This window comes from Ochotona princeps, chromosome 23, assembly GCF_030435755.1.
Source record: "Ochotona princeps isolate mOchPri1 chromosome 23, mOchPri1.hap1, whole genome shotgun sequence".
Lineage (NCBI taxonomy): Eukaryota > Metazoa > Chordata > Mammalia > Lagomorpha > Ochotonidae > Ochotona > Ochotona princeps.
In genome coordinates, this window is record NC_080854.1 from 15,936,248 (window position 1) to 15,959,749 (window position 23,502).

Here is a 23,502-nt window from a genome sequence, read left to right on the forward strand (position 1 = left end):
CTAGAAAAGTTATTTTATAAATTCCATTCAACTTCATATGAAGAAAAGTGCAGTATTAATGTTAAAAGCAAGACTGGTTCTTCTAGTGTGGCCTTCTTGTTTTGGTAAGGATTCTGGCTCCTTTATATGTATTTCAGGTGTAACAAATTTATTAACTTCTAATGTGAGGTAACAAAAAAGTCAGACTGCTGGGGCTCCATCTTTCCTATCTTGACCTTAATGAGATTTGTCCTATCTTATCAATTGCATGTATATTGCGGTGTGCACAGCTCTCTAAAGTAAAAGTTTCTGCTATATTTGCAAACACTAATTTATATTAAAAATTATAATAGAATTTCTTTATAGAAGAATATAGTTGAATTTTATTTCAAGTGATATTTAAGAAACGGGTGCCTCAGTGGGCCCAGTCAGATCTGTAAATCATTTCTCTGAAGCCTGCCGAAAGACCTACAGACTTAAAACATTAATTACCAAAACACCACAGGATTTAGACAGAGATTATGATTTTAAGAACAGTCTTTTAAAAATATGTTGGGAAACTGAAAAAGTGAGCATAGTTTTAAAAGTGCAGAGGTCATGGCTATTTTTGCAACACTCTAACAGCAACAGATTGCAATTGCATAATATTGAGGAAGTTGGAACATACATTGCATTCACCTTAGTTTGTTGACTAAGAAAAGATTTTGTTAGTGGTTGAACATTTTTCGTACTTTTGAAGCTAAAAGAAGCATTTCATTAACAATGTGGAAGTTTAAATGTGGTAGTCATACTATTCATCTATCATCACACATATATCGCTGTAATCCTACATTATAAATTCGCTTCAATTTCTGCTAGTATTTTTTTTAAATTTAATATCCTGGTTCAGCCATTGGAAAATGAAGAAGTTAATCTTATTTTCATGAAGATTTCATATTTTGAGAGTTTGCATGCACTGGTCATGAGAGTCTGGCTCAATCTCACTTAAATTGGAAATTCAGCTCACTCACGACCTTCATGTGTTATTCTGGTCAAGACAGTCTAAACTTCTATTTGTCTTGCCTCTAATGTAGGTATAGCAACCATGACATTTACGTCAGAGCCACAGAGCGTTTGTTAAAATTAAATGGTATGATAATGATGTAAGTAAATCTTAGCACCAAACATCATATCCTTTGTTATATTCTCCAAAGGGAAAATGGTGAGATGAAGTATGTGGACATTTATAGAGCATTTGATACATTTGGTAAGGTTACTTCAGGAGGTTTGTGGAAAAAATGGGATCAGAAGATCACTCATACAGATGTAAAAATTATTTGAAACGCATGAATGGTTGCTTCTTTTTAATTTATTTTTTCATGGATTTCTCAAAGATCCCTTTCATGTGTATATTTCAAACTGTTGTTCACCAAATTAAGTTTTTGCTTTAATTTTGTTTTTTTCAAAAACTCTTTGAAGTACCTTTCTATTGATAGTGCTTTCTTTATAATAGCATTTTTCGGAGACTCGTGAAATAACGTATTGTCCCATTTTATAAATAAGGAGTCTGCTATCCAGCACAAAGTTAATTCATTTGCAAATGAAAGATATCCATCCAATCAAAGTACTTAAATAATCTTAGTTTTGCTCTTAGAAGGACAGATGTGGTGTCATTTACTTCAAAATGAAAGAAGAGAAACTAGCTAATAGAAGTTTGGAAATCATTTGCCTGGTTCTGGTGAAAGATAATGAAAACTATAATAACAAGGATTGAAGAGAACAGGAAAGTTTGATGGATCTTTCAGAGGAGAATCAACTAAACATACGTGTATGAAAACCCAACACGGGAGTGTCAAATTGAGAAACAGAGACAAGAGAGCAAGATATGAGAGGCATCAAGGTTTTAGGCATGAATAGAAGACTTTGATGTGATCAGGAAAATGTTAAAAGATTTAATACTAAATCAAAGCTGTTCAACAGTATGTACTAGAAGCAAAGGAAAGGGAATTTCAAGGAATTGATGTATAACAACATCTAACATTTTTGAGGCATCAACTAAGACGTGAGCTCTGGAAAGAGAACACTGGGTTAGGTAATGAGGCTGTTTTTAACCTAAGAGTCAGCAAGTGTGGTAGTGTGAAGAGGGTGACACCCCAGAATATGTGCACTGCAGCTGGAGTTCAGGTGAGGACAGAGGATCTAGCCAGATGTTTCTTTAAGGAAACTGACCAGTGAAGTACATTTTTGTGACAGAGATTTGACTGAGACACAGGATTGAATTTTAAGTGTGCCTCAGGAACAAAGGCTCCAGTGAGGAAAAGTCACAGAAACATGAGCTTAGGACCAAATATCATTGGCCCTGAAACATTCTATCCTGCTCCTAATAACTAGGATAATATCTGGCATATAGAAAGTGTTCAACAAATATGCTGAAATGTGTAAATCCCTTGGTTTTTACATGCTCTGTTTGTCCCTAGATAACTTGACTCCTTTTAAGGTCTTTCTGTATCCAGGTTTTGTTATTGTTGTTGTTGTTGTTTCTTTTGTTGAGCATAAAATTCAGTTCAGCAAATTTGCAATTACACAAGCAGTTATTTCAAGTAGGTGCTCACGAAGCACTTCACATGAACTGTACTTCACTGTTTGCAAATAGGGCATCTGGTCATTGCTTAAGGAAGCGTTTTATAAAGTTTTAAACCTGGCTAAAGGTGGCTTAACATTTTACTAATGTTCTAGTTTTTTTTTCATTCTGTATTGTGCTCTGAATTCCATGGCATTATTGGGCATGATAAAATGTTGGGAAATTGGTTTATATGATGTAGTGACCCCTCTCAAATGCAGTATTTCTTCTTACAATCATCTAATACTATTCTGATTTCCATTTCACCACTTTGATTGTTTTATTACTGAAGCTTAATAAATGTTACATCCTTAAATATTAGTTTTATTTTTTTTCCTTTTAATGATATTGTTAGGATTGCTTATTCATTGATCTGAATGACATAAACAGAGGGAGACAAAGAGAAAGAGAGACATAGCCAAAAGGCAGAGGGAAGTTCTTTCATGATCTGGTTCACTCCCGAAATGTCTACGACAGCCAGGGCTGGGCCACTTTGAAGATAAGAGCAAGAATCTCAATCTGTTTTCTACATGGGGGGCAGGGACCCAAGTATGTTGGGGATTAATTAACAAAGGACACAAAACCATGTAGAACTGAATTTTTTATCATGGCCTTAGGGTTGCCATCATCTCACAGGATGACACACTGAAACAAAGAAAGTGAGGGTTTTTACACTTTTACAAAAACATAGTGCAAGTGGTGGGAAAGCACATGTGCAGAGCACAGATGAGCTAAGTTTCCACAAGGTCAGAGTAGCCCGTAACAGTTCCAAGCTCAGGGTAGATAAGTAGCTCTACTGTGGGAAGAAAAGGCTCAGGCAGCATTCCAAGAGACAATAAAACATCATGCAATGGGGTCAAGCCTTCCGTGTCTCCAGGCCCGTGCATGGTTCTTGCACATGTACAGTAGGTCCTCTGCTTTCTGTTTCTTGTGGAATGTCTGCCAATAATCCACATCACCAGTCCTCGGGTGTTTCATGTGCTGACTTGATGTGTAATGTGCCTTTTCCAAGTGCGCACTGGCATGAGGCTTGACTGGAAGTGGAGTGGGGACTGAGGACTTGCAATGAGATACTAAAGTATGGGATGCGGGAATTCCAAGTAGTGACTTAATCCACTGCACCACAATGCTCACCTCCACAGGCATTTCTAAGAAGAAGTATCATATAATTTTCAAATTTCCCAAGTATGGCTCTTTTGTCTCCATTTCTTAATTTTCTATTGAAAAAAGCCCAGATAGTTCTTCTTATAGAGTTTTCACATGTCTGCATCTTGTGCATTGAATGAAATATAGCTTATATTTTTTCTATAATGGACTTAGAATAGGTGGCAAGCATAGGAGTTAAGAGAAGTGGAGTTAGAGGAGGGGAATAGCATAGGGACGGGAGGGGAGGGAATCAAGCATCATGCCAAATAATAATAATAATAATAATAATAATTGCAACAACAATAATAACAATAATAATGAAAAGAGGTAGGATGAAACACTTATGTTCCACATCAGAGTACCTGAGTTCAGTTCCCAGCTTTGCTATTGCTTCTAGCTTCCTACCAATGCAGACTCCGGGAGAGAGTGTCATAGCTCAAGAGGTTGGCCCTTGCTTCTGTTGTGAGAGACCTGACCTGAACTCCTGGCTCTTGACCTTGGGTCAGGCTGAATTAGTTATTTAAGGCTGAATTAAGAAATGGAGGAAGGGGTGCTCTTTGTGTGTCTCCCTACTTCATAAATAAATAAGTAAATAAATGGAAATAGATCTAAAGCTTTGGTTGGTTTCAAGATTTCCCTGCTTTTGACAAGATGACGTCCTAGGTGGTGGGGTATTCTTCCATTTAGTTATGTTTTTGTAGCTTGTTTCAGTGGTTGATGCAAAATGTTCAGGTTGTTGATTAATGAGAGATGCAGCATTGTTTGTAATATTAGGCTCCTATGATTTATTTTTATTTATTTGCTTGAATTATTTTATAAAAAGAAAATTTTCCTTCTCTAGCCAGCAGTACAGTTAGTAAAGAACCATCATGGTACAAGCTTGGTAGTTTTCCATTTTTTTTTCCCAGTAATCAACATTAAGCTTGGCTGTATACACACACACACACACACACACACACACACACACACGCCCTTCAAAGAAAAATGAGATTTTTCCCTGGCTCTGGTAGTGACTATTCTGGCTTCCATCTACATATGAACATTTAGTGTATGTGTCTAGCTGTGCTTGACTTGATTCACTTAACCTGATTTCCTTCAGCTTCAGCCATATGTTGTCGTAACAGTGAAAGGGGGGGAGGTGAAAGAACACAGAGAGAAAATGAAGTGACTTCTCTCTTAGGAGAAGAGATAGGAGATTTAATAGTTCTGCAACACTGTTTAGGTGTCCTGTGGAAACTTCTGGGATGAGTCAGTCTTCCTTAATTGCTCTTGGGGATGGGCATTTAGGACACTTGAGTTCTCTGGGGAAGCTCTGCTTTGAGTTAGAAAAGAGGCTTCATTCCCTCAAATGCCTTCTGTTTAAATGCCTTCTGCACTATTGGCACAGTCTGAATTGCTTCAACATATGCATGCGATTCATCCTGATGTTTGAAACTCAGTTAAAAGCATAACTACAGAGCACGTCTTCAGTTCTCTGACTCTTCTACATTTACCCATCCCTTGTAGGTTCTGAGCAGGAAGGACAACATACGGTATATGGCTCAAATCCACATCACACAATAAATGTTCTTGTAATAACCATCAGCAGAGTTCCTGAAAAGAGAAAATTATCACTCCTCCCTTACCTGCTGCTGTGCATCTTCCGTCACAGTTGTTCTGCTGTTGTTCAGTTGTTACATTCTCAGGGCACGGACACAGGTTCTGCTCTCTGCTAGGTATCTCAGCTACATAGCTTTGAGTAAATCTTGTCACACCCACATGCTTTTATGATGATATGAGCAATAATTCAAAACTTTATTTAGCTGTGGTTATCAATGAGTGTGAAAAGTACAGAGATCTGTGTCGACTGAGGCATGCGCTCTAAAGGTAAAATGAATGTTACGTTAAGGAACTGTGATACTGTAGTATTGTTAATAACTTGAAATATTTTCTAAAATGGATTCCCTGAATGTAACTCCCAGCACATTTTGTTTTCTTTCCTATGGCTAACAGAACATCCCAGTATGCCAGTGGAAAAAAATATCACTTTAGAAAGGTCTTGTAATGTAGAACTCACATGCCAGTTCACAACATCTGGAGATGTGAATTCCATAAATGTGACTTGGAGAAAAGATAATGAACCACTGGTGGATCGTTATCTCATCAATACAACAGGAAACATCTTGTCTACCCAGTACGCGTAAGTACGCCAAAATTCAATCTGCATTGCAGGCCAATGATTCGTGTCATTCTAAGTGTGCGTTTTTCACTTTATACTCACTTGAGTGTTATCCTAATATTCTACTTTGTGTATTTACAGGATCATTTTGATTTGAAAATTTTGATTAATTACTGTAGTTTCACTTTCATTAAGAGGGCTTTTTTGTTGAGAATTAAGCTTATATTAATAACTTGAATTATCTTTAGGTTCACCATTGTTAACAGCAAACAACTGGGAACATATTCTTGTTTCTTTGAAGATGAAAAGATGCAGAGGGGAACATTTAATATTAAAGGTCAGTATTAACAACTTGGGAAATAATAATTTCATCATTATTGTTCTAAACTTCTGAATCTCCCAAGTTTTAAATTATCACTATAATAAAAAATATAATTAAAATTTATAAAAATTTAAAAATTACTATAATTTAAAAAATGCTGCTGGAAGTAAATCATATGCTTTCTGCTGAATCACAAGAGGCAACTTGAAGATGGTTTGTATCCTTCAGTTCTATTCCCTTAGTGAAAAGCACGGAATTTAATGTTGAAAGCTGGAAGCTGATGTTTTTGTAGATTGTATCAGTATCTTGAATTTATTCTGTAGCCATCTAAATTCAGCATTTTCTAAGTTGGTATACGCTCAACCTGTAAGAATAGAGTTTGACATTTTCTGTCAATGGCGCTACAACTTGGGATTCTGGAAATTTGTAATAGTGAAAAATGCACAAAGGTTTTTTTTTTTTTATCATTAAGTTAGGACTTTTAAAAATACAGCCCCATGTCACTTAAGGACAGGGATATGTTATGAAGAAAAAACAGGCACTGTTAGGCAATTTTCTTGTTGCATGAACACAAAGAGGTTACTAACATAAAACCTAGATGGTGTGCCTGCTGCACATTTAGCATCTCTGCCTCTTGGTCCTTGGCTAGCACACTCTACGATGTGCTACTATACTGAATAACGAAGCATCTAAATGAATCCAAACCTAAAAAGATTATAGGAAAAACGTAAAGAATAACAGCAGTGAGCCTGTTCAGAGCCCTCCTCATGGAAGGAGCCGATGTGAAGGAAAGTCATCCTGTGAGTGAGAGGTAAATGAACATTAAGGACATGGCAGTACATCTTTGCAGACTTGACAGACACTGGACACACAAGCAACCTGGAATCTTTGACAAGTACCTCTCTTCAAAATTAGCCTCACCTGGAATGAATCAGCAATCTCACCATCTTCAATCTGGTTTATCTAACTCCAATATTTTTGTTTTCCTATGTCATCCAAATTTTCAGAAAATGAACAGGGTACATTGGAATGCTGGCTCAGTGCCCTTATATGTTGATAAAAATGTCCTACCTTAAACAAGCAGTGATTCAGAACCATTTGTGGTTTCTAGAACAGTTCAAACAAGTTAATATCCCCTGAATACAGTATATCTTACCATTTAATTCCATACTGTAGTTATTAGCCACATAAGACAGAGTTAAGAGGAATGTTTCATGCTATTTTGAGCATTTGTTTAGGGAACAGTCGGGGAAAAAAGGAGAGAGATGAAAGCAAAGCAAAGTTTTGGTTTTGGAGTCTCCACATCTTGACTCAGTCATTGTTAGTCATTAGGGTCTACAGCCTGATCTTCATATTTCATAGCACAGCGGTGAGTTCCTTACCTGAATTTCATAGACTATCCAAGATAACCTTGTAGCTGCTAATCATGTGCTAGAGGCTAACAAATGTGTTTTCCACAAAACACCGCCTTCCTTCTACATTTGATTCTTAGCCTATGGGTGAATTTCAATACTATAATCTTATTTCAACACAGTGTTTCCTGCTGAAGCATGACCTAGTGTTCACAAAGAAACACTCTGAGGTTGAGAAATCTGGAAGCTAACCAGCTTGGAGGAAGAACTGCAGCTCTGACTCACCTAACATGACCTGTTAGGAGTCTGTTCTTCCAAGCAGTGTTTGTTTTACAGTGGCTGTAGAAACATCTGAAGCAGAGCCACACCGTTGTTTCTTGTGCCTCTTTACATGGAATTCAATAAGTGTGGTTTTGCTCTATTGGTGGCTCCCGGGGAACCGTGTAGCTCCCGAAAAGATCGCCCACTGTACCTAAACTCCTACCTGTGCTTAATCTATGGGCCTTTGGTTCCTGTAATCCTAATCTAGGTTGATTTCTCCCTCAACACCTCTGTGTTCTCATGTATCCCACAGTTCAAAAAATCACACCAGATATTCATTATTTTGGAGAGAAGTATGATTAACTATTGATTGGAACGGATAGTACTTTGTCAGGTATCCAAGAGTAACTTAGTCCTTGGCCGATCCAGCACAGCAAAATTTCAGTTTGGGAAATAGATTTTAAAAAGAGACAAAATACATTATGAGGTATTATTGACCAGTCTTGAACAGAAACTTTGTTGCAGAAACCTTTGGAAGGCTTGGCTACATGAATAGCTGGCCTCTTTTTCCTTGGCAAGGTCTTATTGACATTAAACCAGAGCAGACCAGACTACTCCTTCACAAAACAAAGTAGGTTTGGCACTTACAGTTCTGGGGAGAAAGTTACAACCTTACAAGCCAGAGAAAATAACTGTTGATTATGGGACTGAGTTATTTGTGTCCCAATTTTAGGAAGGAGAGTTCAGTAAGTGTCCTGGACTTTGACTAACCAGGATAATCCTCCCTTCAAGGGATAGAAAACAGAAGAATTGAATGCCTGGAAGGGATTTGTGGAGAGGTCAGCAGGGAACTCGGTCCACAAAACCTGCCCATGACCTCTGATATCTAGGGTAGGAGCTAGATTTATCATAAGAATAATAAGACAGAATAAAATGTTCTATGGCTCAGCTTAGTTGAGGCTTCAACATTGTGACGTTTAAACATTTCATTCATTTGTTTTTCAAGAAAATAAAGTTGTTACATTAACATCTTGACAGAAGATTGGCTTATTATTCTTTTGGCTTCTAGAATTACTTACACATTTCATATTTTGGATATTTTCCTCCATTTTGGTGTTAGGTGGATCTATGAATAAATTTAACTATGGAATAAGGAAATCAAACCAAGCTAACAAAACTAGGACAGAACTTCTCAGACATAACTTCTGTGTTACTATTATTATTATTTTGAATTTAAAGATTTGGACCATAGGAGGCCTCTTATTTAAAAGTTTAATATTTTTAATACTAGCTGTGAATGAGCTATTTTCTTTTTTCCTATGTTTTGTAATATGTAAACCTGTTATTCCACTCTTTTTTTTTAGCTCTGTACAACATGTATATCTAGAAGCAAAATTTTCTTGTTAACTTTTAACAATTTTATTTCTTGTGATTGGTACCTTGGCTTGAATTGTAATTTACCCACTTAAGAAAACTCATGCAATAATGATCTCTTTCAGTTGCTTTAGCCAAGCTCTTGAATGTGTGCTTAAAATGGTAGGATTTGGGGCAGGCATTTGGTGTAGCCATGAAGATGTCTCCTGGCATGCCTGTATCTATATCCCAATGACCAGGTTTGAGTCCTGGCTCTTTCCTTAACTCCAGCGTCCTGCTAACATGTATCATGGGAGGTAACAGGTGATGACTGAAGCCGTTGGTCCTTACCACCATGTGGCAGATCTGGACTGAGTTCTCACATCCAGACTTAGCTTGGCCCCATCTGGTCTACTGCGGGCAGCTGGGGAGTGGACTAATCGATTGGAACTCTGTATTTCCGCCTTTCAAATAGATCAAAAATGAGCTAACTGAATTAATAAGTGTTTTTAACCATTAGGGTCTGTTTTACAGATTCAATGAAAAGTTGCATTTGTAATATCAGTGGCATCTCAATGTCCCTGTCATTCCTTTCTTTTCCTGGGCCCTGTCTGCTATGAACACATATTCTAATGTGTGTGTGTCTCGTTTTCTAATGGTTTCCTCCACATTTTTAGATGAAGTACTTGTTCTGAAAGAACTCAGCTTAGAGCTCTTTCCTCATCCTTATGTGTTTTGATACGCTCCCATGATTCTGAGATGTGTTCAGGTGAATTTCCAGTTCTCCAGTTTTTTTGTTTTGTTTTGCTTTGCTTTATGTCTTGTATGCTGCTCAAGGCTAATTAGTCCCAAGACCATTCTTATTCCTGAAGATTATCCATTTTTAAATACTGACTAATGACCACTATATAGGAAGGGCATGAGCATCCCAGATTCTAAGAAAAAAAAAATTAAGAATTCAGTGCTACTGCTTGATCACCAAAAAAAAAAAAAAAAATAAAATAAAAAAAAAAATGCACCAAGCATTGTTCTCTCATTTAATCCTTAACGAAGCACTTTTTCCTTAGAGTTCAGTACCACAGAAGAATAATTCTATGGTAAATATATCTCAGATGCAAACCTTACCTTGTCATGTTCAGAGAAGAAACACTGTCATTGTGTTGACACCTTCTAACAGTCCTGATTTGACTTCTGAAATTAGCTACATCTCCTCTAATGTCCTCAACATAATGGTGGCCAGAAGAAAGTATGGGGCACTCTTAAATTTCTCTAAAAACAACTCTGTATCTTTTAGTATTACTTCCTTAGTTTCTTTGGCTGCCATGGCTAAAGTAGGAATATATTAACCCTGCCACATGTACTCATTGTGCCACATTCCTCTGGGAATCCTAGTAGTTCCTCCCGAGGTGTCCAGGGACAATTTGTAGGGTGATTATATACCTAGTTAAGTAATTCATCGCTCTGACTATTGTAAAACTGTAGAGATTCAATCAAAACACGTCATCTTGGTTTTGGGAACCATGGTTTGTTACACGTTACCTTTCTTTATGATTTTTGGAGCATTTAAACCTTTCTGGGTGATATACTTTCTTCCGTGCCACTTCTTATTAGGAGCAGTATTCCACTCATGTGCTGGTGGCCAGCTGCAGAGGAGGGTCATATGTCTAATTATATTGCTGACAGTTGAGGCCCATTTTAAACAACTAGGGCATTAAACTTTCACTCATGTAACCATAATTGCCTAAGGATAAAACCCATAGAGAGAAACCTGTTTTTCAACTCTGGTTTTACCATTTGTCTGATGCTCATACAAGCCCGAATTTCTGTTCCAGCTGTTGCCCCCCTCTTCCTCTTTTTCATCTTTCTAATTCTTACTTACGCAACTCCCTGGTTGTCTTTGGAGAGCTAATGACAGCAGTGCTTAGAAAACATGCTTCATCTGTAAGCTTAACTCCAGCAATTAAATTTGATCTTCCCATTCCCTTCTTTGATGCTCTCAAATATAAAGCTTACAAATTGAATAATAGGGAATATTAAGTAACATCTTTAACATTTATCATGATGATCTAAAGTATTAAGATTTCAAAACTTCATTCATTCTTTCCCATGCTGCCATACTAAACAAATGAAAGTTTAAAAAAAAAAAAAAGCAAACCCAAAGCAACAAAATCCACAACCCCCAAACCTGTTATAATTGGTATATGAAAAAAATGAAATCAACAAAATTTTGTAGTTCAGATTGCATAATAACTGTTATCCAAGAGCAAAACTCTGAAGACAATAATTTTTCTGTGGTAGCAATAGATATGAAGAAAGAATTGGATCAAAACTTGAAATTCTTTCTAATCTAAAATATTCACCAGTATCAGGCCCGGCAGCGTGGCCTAGCGGCTAAAGTCCTCGCCTTGAACGCCCCGGGATCCCATATGGGTGCCGGTTCTAATCCCGGCAACTCCACTTCCCATCCAGCTCCCTGCTTGTGGCCTGGGAAAGCAGTTGAGGACGGCCCAATGCATTGGGATCCTGCATCCCTGTGAGAGACCCGGAAGAGGTTCCTGGTTCCCGGCTTTGGATCGGCGCGCACCGGCCGTTGCGGCTCACTTGGGGAGTGAATCATCGGATGGAAGATCTTCCTCTCTGTCTCTCCTCCTCTCTGTATATCTGACTTTGTAATAAAATAAATAAATCTTTAAAAAAATGAAATAAAAAAATATTCACCAGTTTCATAATACTTCTAATCTTTATGTGCAATCATAAAAAAGTTCTTTCTTTTTTTATATAGAAGCCAATTATATGGGGTTATATAACCAGTACGATTAATGTTACTACAAACTGCCCCCTATTAGAAGCTAGATTTATTTTATATATGACTGAAAAGAAATACTGAAAATGATGCATAGGTTACAAAATGTCTTTTAAGGTATGCCATGTGCCCATTCCCTCTATATTTCAATTCTGTTAGTAAAATATATGTTTCTCTGAAATTTTCTTAGTCCCTGAACTTCATAGAAAAAACAAGCCGTTGATTACTTATGTGGGGGATTCTGCCGTCTTGACGTGTAAATGTGAAGGTTGCTTTCCTTTAAACTGGAGTTGGCACAGTAGTAATGGAAGTATTCAGGTAAGGACATGTTTCTTTGATTTGATAACATCAATAGAGTTTCTATTCCATAAATAAAAAGTTTCTAACAGACTCAACATTCCTAGGGATGTTATCTTTTAATATGTGTTCATCAAGGAAGAACTGCAAAAAATGGAGCTTCACTTAATGATTTCAGTATGTTACCTTCCACATCTGAAGGGACTCTTTCTGTTTTGTTACCTGGTATTTTGTTTTTTAGATTAATACTTGTAAAGGCAGTTACAATTTATTTTAGATAGAACAGCTCAGAAATAAACTCATAAAAGCATTTGTTTCCAGATTTTGTCTCCTGAAATAACTTTGATGTAATGTGATTTAATGGCACAATTTGAAAAAATAGTGAAAAAATTGGTACCATGTATATAAGTTTTAGGTTTTAATAGTAAATGTCATTGATTTTTTGAAAGCCTTCCAAGCCCCCATGAGAGGTCAGATACAGCATTTTTTTAGGTGAAGTTTACATAGTTGATCAGGGCAGGTGTGATCATTGTTTTTAAACTTTCGATTTCTTGTTCCGATTTCTGGGGAAAGGGGGAAAACAAGGGAAGAAGCCATACCCAGCCTCCCAACCCTCCCATCACCTGAGAAATGTCTATTCAAAGAGTTGATGATAGGAAGACAAGAATACATATTCAAATCATTCCTGGCTTCCTGTCACATAGCTTCTCATGGTTGGAAAACTGGAACGCTGTTCTTTATGGCACCCTTCTCTTGCCTTGGTGCTAAGGAAGACTTGTGATGATTAAGGTCTGTTAAAAGCAAGCCCTAATTCTAGAAAGAACATATGATTTTACAAGGAGACATTAAATTCCTGCTTTAACAATGTTAGTGCTATCTAGACAATTGAAAGTCAATAAAAGAAAAACTTGAAAGGGTCAATGAATGCTTTACACCAACATTGGTCAGTATATATTCTTCAGTGTAATAGCTCCAAAGCAATAGCTATAGACTTCAATCTTGATCACTTTTGTTTGTCTTCTCTTGGATGATTGGGAATGACATTCATTGTTCTTATGTATAAACATTTTTGCAAAATTATGCAAATTCATAAAAAATGTCAACTGATATTTGAAGAACATAACCTAGTTTACCTTTGCCTGTGTGATATTAGATAAGAGCCTAAATCTATATAATTTCACATATACCTGAATATCTTTCCATTGGCTGTACCTGTCATTGCCCTCTTACATTGGGTCATGTTAGACTGTGAGAAAAATGCAAGGAAGAGCTTCTAAGGTTAAACATTAGATCAAATGCTTTTTCAAAATTTAGATCCATTATTTATATCAAAATCTGGTACTTCTTACAAATGTAATAGTTGCACTTATATTTATCTGGCTCAGAGAGCATGCATTTGGAACAGACATCCCAGCAGTGTGATGCATAAGGAGCCAGGTTGGTGTAATGTCTGTGGTAAATAACAAGTTCACAGACAATTCTTCAGAAAACCTCTGAGACAATTTGTATGTAGATTAGCATTTATCAAAAAGGACAGTTGAGTGGTAGAGCAGCAAAGGCATCAAATGATATGAAAATGAAATTTAATTTAAATAGATCAAATGAAACAGTTCCCAATGGCTTTGAACATCTGGGGAAAACCCAGCCAATCTCAGAGCCAGCTTGCCTGGAAGAGCACCCAGACATGCAGCAGTACAGGCTCCAGAAGAACCGATCCTACTGAGGGTTTCCATCATTGCTTCTATGTTCAGCTCCAAAGGCTTAGAATTTCACAGTGAGTGCCAGCCTGGCAACTCCTGTTATCACTGACTGATCTTCCTTAAACAGCCATGATCAGGAATACTAGCTCCAGGGCCAGTGCCTGTGTCTGTCCTGGAGGGGGAAGTGTTCTGAAGAGTAGTCGGGATTGGAATGTGAAACTCGAAGACCTGGAATTTTTCTGCTTTTACTCCTCATATTTGCCTATGATGGACTGCTTACTTGTTTATAGTTTCCACATTTTTTTAAAGACAATTTATTTATTTGAAAGAGAGAGTGACAAAGGGAAAGTGACCTGGGGAGAGGGGTCTTCCATCTGTTGGTTCTTATAGCTGCGATATCCAACACAGGATCAGGTCAAATTCAGGATCCTGGAGCTCCACTCCGTTCTCCCACATAGATAACAGGGGCCCATGTAATTGGGCTATCTTTTTCTGCTGTCTCAGATACAGTGGCAGAAAGCTGAATCAGAAGCAGAGACTCTGGGAGTTGAACTAGCACACTAATATGAGACGCTATCATCACAGGCAATGACTTAACCCACTGTACAACAAAGCCAATCCTATCACAAATGTTAACATGGTTTTTTCATAGTAAGAAATGTTCTTGGCATCCTTAGAACTTTTTGCTTAAAATTATTTCACATGATATGTAAACTTTTACGCCATATGATATCAATGGAGCGTCCCATCTTCTTGTACTAGGTTCCTGTTGATGTTCAAATGAATGATAAGTATGTGATCAATGGAACATATGCTAATGAAACAAGACTCAAGATAATGCATCTTTCAGAGGAAGATGGGGGATCCTACTGGTGCCAGGCACTGTTCCAATTAGGCGAGAGTGAAGAACACATTGAACTTGTCGTGCTGAGCTTTTGGGTGCCTCTCAAGCCATTCCTTGCAATAGTTGCCGAGGTTGTTCTTTTAGTGGCCATTATTCTGCTTTGTGAACTGTACACACAGAAGAAAAAGAAGCGACCAGGTAGGATCTCTGTTCTAAAATGACATTATCACGAATAATCACAGGTATCCTTTACTCTCTTATATAGGGTGACACGACATTCCACTAATTTTAGAGTCACCTTTTCTTATTTGGAGCAGTATTTATATTAACAACGGTGGTGACACCATATCCGTCATCTTCCTGTTTCAACTTTTTAAAAAAATTTTTTAGTATTAATATTCTTTTTCTTTTGATGTTTCTTGTGACTATGCACCAACTAACTAGATGATATTTGTGTTAGTATTTGTATGTTTGAAAAAAGAATGTGATAAAAATATAAAAGTATCAAGGACAAGCAATTATTTTTCATTTAGATAATGCCCTTAAATTTTTTTTTTTTATCATTCTGGATTTCCTGAAAACTAGGTGGTGTCCTTTTGATTTCCAACCTTTGTAGCCTTTACCCAGTGAATGATGAGGAGGGAAAGCTGACGGTATCCTTTGCATCTTGTATTCTTCCCTGTTTTTGTGCTGTATGTTTTTGCTATTGTAAGTAATGGCAGATTGTAATCAGCCATAGTTTCAGAAATCCCAAAACACTAAACTCTGGTTGACCAGAAATGCAGTTGAAGCCAGAGGGTAGATGAAGGGGAGGTGTTGTAGTGAGTGTAGTTGTAGGATGCAGCACCTGTCTCCCCCCTTTTGAAGGGGAAACATAGTACAGTGTATTCGTAGGTAAGAGGAAAGGTTGAGTTGCACATGCATGTCCCATAAAAAAAAAAATCAAGTTAATCGTAATTGTCAATTTCTTCTTACAGAGAGGGGGAGAGAATTCGAACAAATTGAACAGTTGTAAGTATTACATTTGATTGATTAATTTGACTTGAGTACAATCACCACCAGTGTGAAATTGAATGAAGAATTGTTGTGGAGAGAAAAAAGCAGGAGTATGAGATGTAGTTGTTATTATCTGTGCCACTCTTCTGATAGTGAAGAGTGGCAGCCAGCATCCAGGGGTCTGCGTGAGAACCCCACCTCCACTGCTTACCATGTTCCCTCCGTGTGCTTCTGCTTTCTTGTTTACAAAAGTTTGTTTAATAATACTGTTTGCCACATAAAGCTGTTGAACTGAACAAATACTGCACATGAAAAACACTTAGCCTAGGTGTTTAGTAAGCCATGTTTGCTTAAAACAGTGATCCTTTACCTTGGCTCTCTTTTCAGTCACTTAAGAGGATCATTAAAAACTGCAGGTACACAGGCCTTGCTGCGTTTCCTCATTCAGCGCCTCTGAAATTGGGGCTTGCTAATCTGCATCTCTCATAAACATCTCCCGGTGGTTCTAATGCTGTCCTGTTGAGAAGTACTGGCCTAGGATTCCCTTTTTTATTATTTTTCAGGAAACACAAACTGTGCCATGTCTTTTCTCACCACTCCCTTATTTACATGAGAGGAGTGGGAATAAAGTCACAAACATGTAATTCGATGTGGTGCAGATCGAAGTGGCTGATTCTCTGAGCCTGAGAGCTGAGTGTGAAAGTCAGTGGGCAAAGCGCCCAAGTGTGAGGAACAAGAGCCAAGTACAGAAACCAAGAAATGAAGTCTGCTGAAGGAAGCTGAAAGAAACCTGAGAAAAGGGAGGCCTTGGCAACCATTAGCAACACAAAACAGCACTTGACCTTTAGCCCTGTAAGGCAACAGGTACCATGAGGTGCTGATGTTGAAATCACAAACTGGAAGGGGCACAGCTGGCACTGGAATATTCGTGGACACAGTTTCAATTGGTATGTTTGAGCAAGTCACACATTGGAGAGAAAATTCATCAACAAAATGTGAGTCTCCAAATTAAGGACACAAAATAATTAAATGAAAGTATCCATATAGTAAGAGGTGGCAAAGTGTCGTGTTAAAATCACAGGGTATGGAGTCCAGTGCAATAGCCTAGTGGCTAATGTCCTTGCTTGCATGCATCAGGATCCCATATGGGCTCTGGTTTGTATTCCGGCTGTTCCACTTCCCATCTAGCTCCCTGCTTTTGTGGCCTGGGTAAGCAGTGGAGGATGGCCCAAAGTCATGGGATCCTGCATCCGCATGGGAGACCTGGAAGAGGGTCCTGGCTCCTGGCTTCATATCAACTCAGCTCTGGCTGCTGTGGCTACATGGGCAATGAACCAGTGGATGGAAGTTCTTTTTGAAACTCCTTCACTCTGTAAAGCTGACTTTCCAATAAAAATAAATAAATCTTTAAAAAAAATCACAGTCTGGTAGCTAGAAAAGATTGCTCTTTTCCTGGGCATTCAGCCCTCTGGAGAGCTTGGGCATCTTGTTAATGTTCACTTGGGATTTTATTCTTTTTAAAATATCAAAGATGAATTTTATTTTTCTGAAACTTAGGATAATGTATGTATTACTTTATATCTTTTTAAAAAGCTTTTATTTATTTGAAAGAGAGAGAAGGAGAGAGAGCAAGAGCTCCTCTATTCATTGCTCATTCCCCAGGTACTACAGAGTGTGGGACTCGGCCAGATGGAAACCAGGAGTCATGAGCTTCACAGGGGCTTCTTATGTGGGTGCAGGGACCCAAGTACTCAAGCCGTCTTCCACTGCTTTGCCAGGCATATTGGCAAGGAGCTGGATTGGCCATGGAGGGGATGAGACTTGAACTGACACCCATGTGAAATGCCACATTGCAGGTGACAGCTCAACCCACTATGCCACCATCCCGGCCACTGTTTTGTCTATTCTGTCCTTGCTGTAGAGATCATTGAAATATTTTTGACTTTCTCAACATAGGGTTATAGCAGTATCTTTGGACTTAATATGAATATCAAAGACATTTGAACTCACAAAATATTCCAATATTAGTATCGTTTTAGATTTTTTTTATGATACGGTTCCATAGGCACAGGAATCCGCCCTGCTCCACCCATCAATTTCCTCCATATTTTTACAATAGTATTGTCCTTCAGCAATAGCTACAAATCCATCATTCTGCTATTTAAGTGTATCATGATATTATAGGTATAGACAATATCTTATTATCACGATATATTTAGCAATTTCATTGGGAGTTCTCCTTTTACTCAGGAGTAGAGAAGCATGCTACAGTGTGTCTTCACTTCCCAGTGTGCCAGTCTCCATTATACAGTTCACCTATGAGATTTTATGCATATACATGTTTGCCTATAAATCTATGTATCTTTGCATGAAGAGTGCCTTATATCAGAGAGGACATTTCATACCTGTCTTTTGGGGATTGGTTTAGTTCTCCGAGCATAATGCTCTCTAGTTGGGGTCACTGTGTTGCAAATGGCAGAATTTCTTTTCTTTTTTTAAGTTGAGATCTATGGTATACTGACTTAATTTGGGGGGGCAGGTGACATTTTAATATGTAATATGTCAAATATATTTCTATATGTATCATAGATACATAGATATATGTATCTATTAGATATCTGCAAGTCGTTTATATTTCTTGGTAAAAATTATTTCTTAAAAGTACCAAAGGTATAATGTCAATACAAGCCAGTTACTACGAGTCGTTCAATGAAACCTCTCCAATTATCTGATTCATTGCTATTTAAACCTTACAATCTCATATACCAGCACTTGGGCTTTTTGTCAAAATTGTTGGGGTTGTTGGTTTTATTATCCAGGGTAATAGCTTAATCAGTGAGCTTGTGTATAAGACCTTGACGGGCATTTATTCTGCGTCCTGGTGATCGGGGACAGGTGTTCCTAAGAACTCGAAGCCTGCATTTGTGGTCTTGCTGTAATGCACACGGAGTAGATACAGAGCAAATTTTAACCTCTAATTCAACATAACAGGCACCTCAGCTGGTAACACCAGTGGCATGCAAGTTGGCTGAGCACTTAATTGACTTCTAGTTACGTGTTTCGAAGCAATACATTGTTATGTATCATATTCATAAATTCAAGCTCCATTTGTGCTTGGGGAAAAGCAAATTTTTTTCTTTGGCTAAGATGAACAAGCCTTTTACACAGTCATTGGGGCACTAACTCCGTGCCAAGCCATGGCCTTAAAAAAATAAAAATTAAGATTATGAGCGAAATATTTTTAGCAAGGAAAAGTTCTGTCTGCACTGATGTTGTATAGTTTTAACATTTTAGCCGTGATAGAAATGGTGCACTGACTTAATTTTAGGCATTGTAAACGGGTAGTGATTTTCCCCTTTTGTTTTCTGTACAGGAAACCAGACGATAGCAATGGAGTAGAGAACAATGCTCCCAGGCACAGAAAAAACGTAAGTTACTTGCGGATGATACTGCAAATAATAGGTAAAACTCAATATATGTTCATTGTTAATCCACTTGCTTGTTCTTAAGTTTCATTAAAGACTTAGTCATTTACTATTTGCTTGGATATACTTGTTCATAGTATTATGGGAAAAATACACAGTTACGCGAAAATATGTAACATCCTTTTTTACCAGAAAACAGATAGTCACCAGTCTAAAAGGGAATATAGTATAGTTATCTGTGATATTTTTTCCATTTTGCTACTTTTAACTAATTTCTTGTTTTTGTTTGTTTGTTTTGTTTTCAAAGATTTATTTGTTTGAAAGGCAGAAATACATGGAAGGGGAGAAAGAGAGATCCTGCACCCACTGGTTTACTCCCTGAGTAGCTGACACTATCAGGGCTGCACCAGGCTGAAGTCAGGAGCTTAGAACTCCACCTGGAAGTCCCGCATGGGTAGCAAGGGCCCAAGCCACTCAGGCTGTCTGAAGTACACAACCAACTTTCCCAGGTCTCTGGATTGCAGTCACAAGATAGGTGGCTTTTTCAGCTTCTAGAGTTGCATAGACCAGGACGAGCATTGTGATATGGTGTGTTCATCTCTCCTGAGTGCTGGTTCAAGTCCCAGCTGCTCCATTTCCCACATAGTTTCTCGTTAATGTCCCTGGGAAAGCCGGGAAAGACGGCCCAAGGGTAACTAATTTCTTTTAAACTTTTCCATGTGGTCTTTCTCTCTTCCTTCCTTCCTCTCCCTCCCTCTCTCTCTTTTCTTTCTTTTTTCTTTGTTTCTTTCTCTTTCTTTCCTTCCTTTCTTCATTCCTTCCATTACTTCTTTCTTTTTTTATTGTTCTCAAGTTTATTGGATTATTCTGTTATTTTATTCTCTTGGATTTCCATACTTTTCATGCTGTGAACTAATCCAAAGCGACTTTATTTTTAGACTAGTTCTCAACTAATTATCTTATTTCACCACTATTAGGGTAGTAGAAGCTCTTTGATTTGGCAGTAGATTGAATCCCCTTCCAAATTTTTGCTTTGCTAGAGTGATAATGTTATTATGAATAAGCATGCCATACTAATTATGATTCATTATGTTTCATTTAATTCAGGAAGCTGTGGGTCAATGAATGGGACACATCATGCCAAGAATCATGAGAAGATGTTCAGTGTGTTTGTGTTTTACCTTGTAGCCTGTTTAAAGTATCTGAGTTTTGATTTATAAAAGGATGAAAAGTGTATGCAACACATACAACAGATCATAAGTTAAATATGGCATCTTTCAACTGAAGGTCGATTTCCATTCTATAACTGTTTCACATTAGAGCAAAGTCAAATAATCCTACAAACTGTTATCTAGCATAATTAATTTCATCATAGTCATTAAGAGACACACAAAACAGACACCAGCAAAATCAGCTCATTGTTCCTAGAACAAATGTCACTCTAGGCCTATTTGTAACCAAAGAATTAAAGAGAAATCTTTTGCCATTTGTCTTAATTTTGTTTTTCAATCATGCCTACTATTTATAGATGTATTTGTAACAGGTTCTTATGTATAGCTTATTTGGTAATATTGAAAAAAATGTGGCTTCCCTATGGAATGAATACTTTCTGCTGTTGCTTAAGATAGCTCGGCTTCAGTCTCTCCAGGAAAGATCTTTTTCTCCATAAACATTGACCATGTCAAGAAAGGAAAATCCACACACTTGCCCAAAGCTCTGTCACTGCAAAAGTAAAGCATCAATCTTTATTCACTTGTCTTCACTGCTTTCCCACACCAAGCTAAACTGATTCTTAGTTTTCAAGTGGAGATTTTATTTTTTTAAAGCCGTATGGTTTGGACTTCTTAACATACACGTGGTATTAAGATTTTAGGGCATATAGGTGCCATGTTGTTGTAATGCTTATAGTGCTATATTGATGATTTGTGGTTCGTTGTTTTTTCATATCTTTGATTTGATATTTGGTTTCCTGGTATGCAAAGTTGTTTAAATGACTAAAAACAGATTGTTGGTGCTTTGCAATAATAATTCCTTTGAAATCCAGAAATGCTAAAGTTTGTCATTTATGTTGCTCTGAATGTCTTAGACTTTCATTAAAAAATAGTATACTTGATATCTGTTGCATACATCACTGAAATATTTAATCAACTTTTCACGACCAAATCAAATTAAATCTTAATATATATGAACTCTGAATGTAATGTTAAAAACCGCTCTTCAGGATCCTGGGTTAGGCTGGAGATCACAATATGACATTTGCTGGGTGTCCTTGGTTCTGGCAGGTCCTCATGGTAACCTCTTTAAAGAGCAATCAGAAAGTAAGATGGAGGAACTTGGAGTGGTAGTGAAACCTCCAGTCTTGCTATAAGATTAAAACTGGAGGAAAAGAATTCGGTGATTGGGGAAAAAAGTTTTCATGTAAATGTATTATGTGTGGACTATGAAAATTGTAATAAAATTCTCTTAGTAAAATTATGTGACCTCTTACCTGATATTTACTATGATACATACACATATGTGTGTTCTTTTGAAAAATAGTCATAGGTGGTGACTTGGAACTCCTCATTATTCTGTTGCTATAAAACATGCAGCATTTTGTTGTAAATTTTGTTGATTACACATCTAATTCTTTTTAAAAAATTTATTTTATTTACTTGGAAGACAGAGTAACAAAAACAGGGAAATAGAAAGACAAAGAATCTTCCATCCCCTGGTTTACTCCCTAATTGATTGTAATGATCTAGGACTAAACCAGGTCAAAGCCAGAGCACTGGGATTGAATCTGTTCCCTTCCCCTCCCCTCCCCTCCCCTCCCCTCCCCTCCCCTCCCCTCCCCTCCCCTCCCCTCCCCTCCCCTCCCCTTCCCTCCTCTCCCCTTTCCTTCCCTTCTCTTCCCATCTCTTTTCTTAGTTTTTGAGGTAACAATGTTTCAAATATATGTTACAATAAAAAGGCTTAGCACACTTCAGTTTATTCTGTATATTTAGAGCTTTAAGTTTATTTTCCTTTTACTCATGTTTGTTAGTTTGATAAAATTAGTCTGAATGATATCTACATGATGGTAGACATCCAAGAATCTTAATTAATATAAACAAGTTACAATCAGTGAAAAATTAGTCAAACCTACTCTTTGATCAATATATAAAGCCATAAACAATATGCACCTATTTTGTGGTACGCATCCTTCCATTTTGCTGCTATTAGTTTGTTAGACTAGCACAGCTTTAAAGCAAGAAAAACAATGATCCCCAAAGGTAAAATCATCTAAAACATTTATGTAGTAAATTGAATTTTAAGTGGCACTGTTTGCTATTTACATTTTTTTTCCAGCGAAAACAAATCATGTCTGTAACTTTTAGCAGAAGAAAGAGTGGGAAAGTTGACTTTTGAGTATTAGGAGTCTCCCTGGTGAACTTCTGAAAAATTATTTGCCCACTGTTAGATTAAAAATGGAATGCCTTCCTTAAATAACCTCATGGAGATGGTGAATGGAATAAATAGAGGCTACCCAGTGTGAATCAAGTGCAGCGTCTAAGCCTCAGGAAACCGAACTAGGCAAATTACTCCAAGTTTATGTATTACACCCCTTGGATAACCCTGTGTATCTTTCCAGTCAGTGGGTTTTCAGCATACTAAATAAACTTAATGATGTTCCCTGTGTAGTAAATCTTATGAAAAAATGTCATATGATTCCCAGACACTATCCTATTCAGTTAACACTAAAAGGTGATCTTTTCTCTTTGCAATCTTCATTTCCCCTCAGGATCTGGCAACTTGGGCTCAAATTTATTACTCAGTTGTAGTATTTTCTCTGCCTTCATTAGCTGATATTTACTGATCAGCATCCCTCTTCTGTTTGACCTTAACGCCCCATGACTGTGTCCCACTGCCTTCTCACTGCATTCCCACCCTTTACAAAAGCTAATGGCTTGATATAACTACCTCAGACTCTCACAACTTGTCAATCTGTGTTTTGTGTTGTTGACTGACTGCTGTTCTAAACACAAACCTCATGATCTAACATAGCTAAGCAGATCGCATGCCAAGTCTCTGCGAGTTCACCTTTGCCTTTCTTAATATTGCAATCGGCAACTAGCTAATCTCTCCAAAGTGTCTTGAACTAGCCTTTGCACGCAGGGGGTTGGCTCAGTACGCCTTTGCTAGCATTTCTGCCGCTTTGACTTATTCATGGTTAGCTTTAATCTCATGTCATGACTTGAGGGCTTTCTAATACTCAGTGTGGCATGTACCATTTTATGCACCTAAG

At 37.6% G+C, this 23,502-nt stretch overlaps 1 protein-coding gene across 2 annotated transcripts in view; it reads left to right on the forward strand.

The window, feature by feature from the left end:
• Nucleotides 1-21,515, forward strand: part of EMB (embigin) — a 38,046-nt gene extending 16,531 nt beyond the window's left edge. Inside the window, exons 3-9 of one of the 2 annotated variants that reach the window (XM_058680130.1) lie at nt 5,717-5,903; nt 6,131-6,219; nt 12,164-12,291; nt 14,733-15,012; nt 15,792-15,825; nt 19,184-19,238; nt 20,343-20,426. In XM_058680130.1, the coding sequence (XP_058536113.1) occupies nt 5,717-5,903; nt 6,131-6,219; nt 12,164-12,291; nt 14,733-15,012; nt 15,792-15,825; nt 19,184-19,238; nt 20,343-20,360 (791 nt within the window). In that variant the 3' untranslated portion in view covers nt 20,361-20,426. Of the gene's footprint in view, nt 1-5,716; nt 5,904-6,130; nt 6,220-12,163; nt 12,292-14,732; nt 15,013-15,791; nt 15,826-19,183; nt 19,239-20,342 lie in introns of both variants that reach the window. The other variant, XM_058680131.1, reaches the window with a different exon arrangement.
• The last annotated feature ends 1,987 nt before the right edge of the window (nt 21,516-23,502 follow it).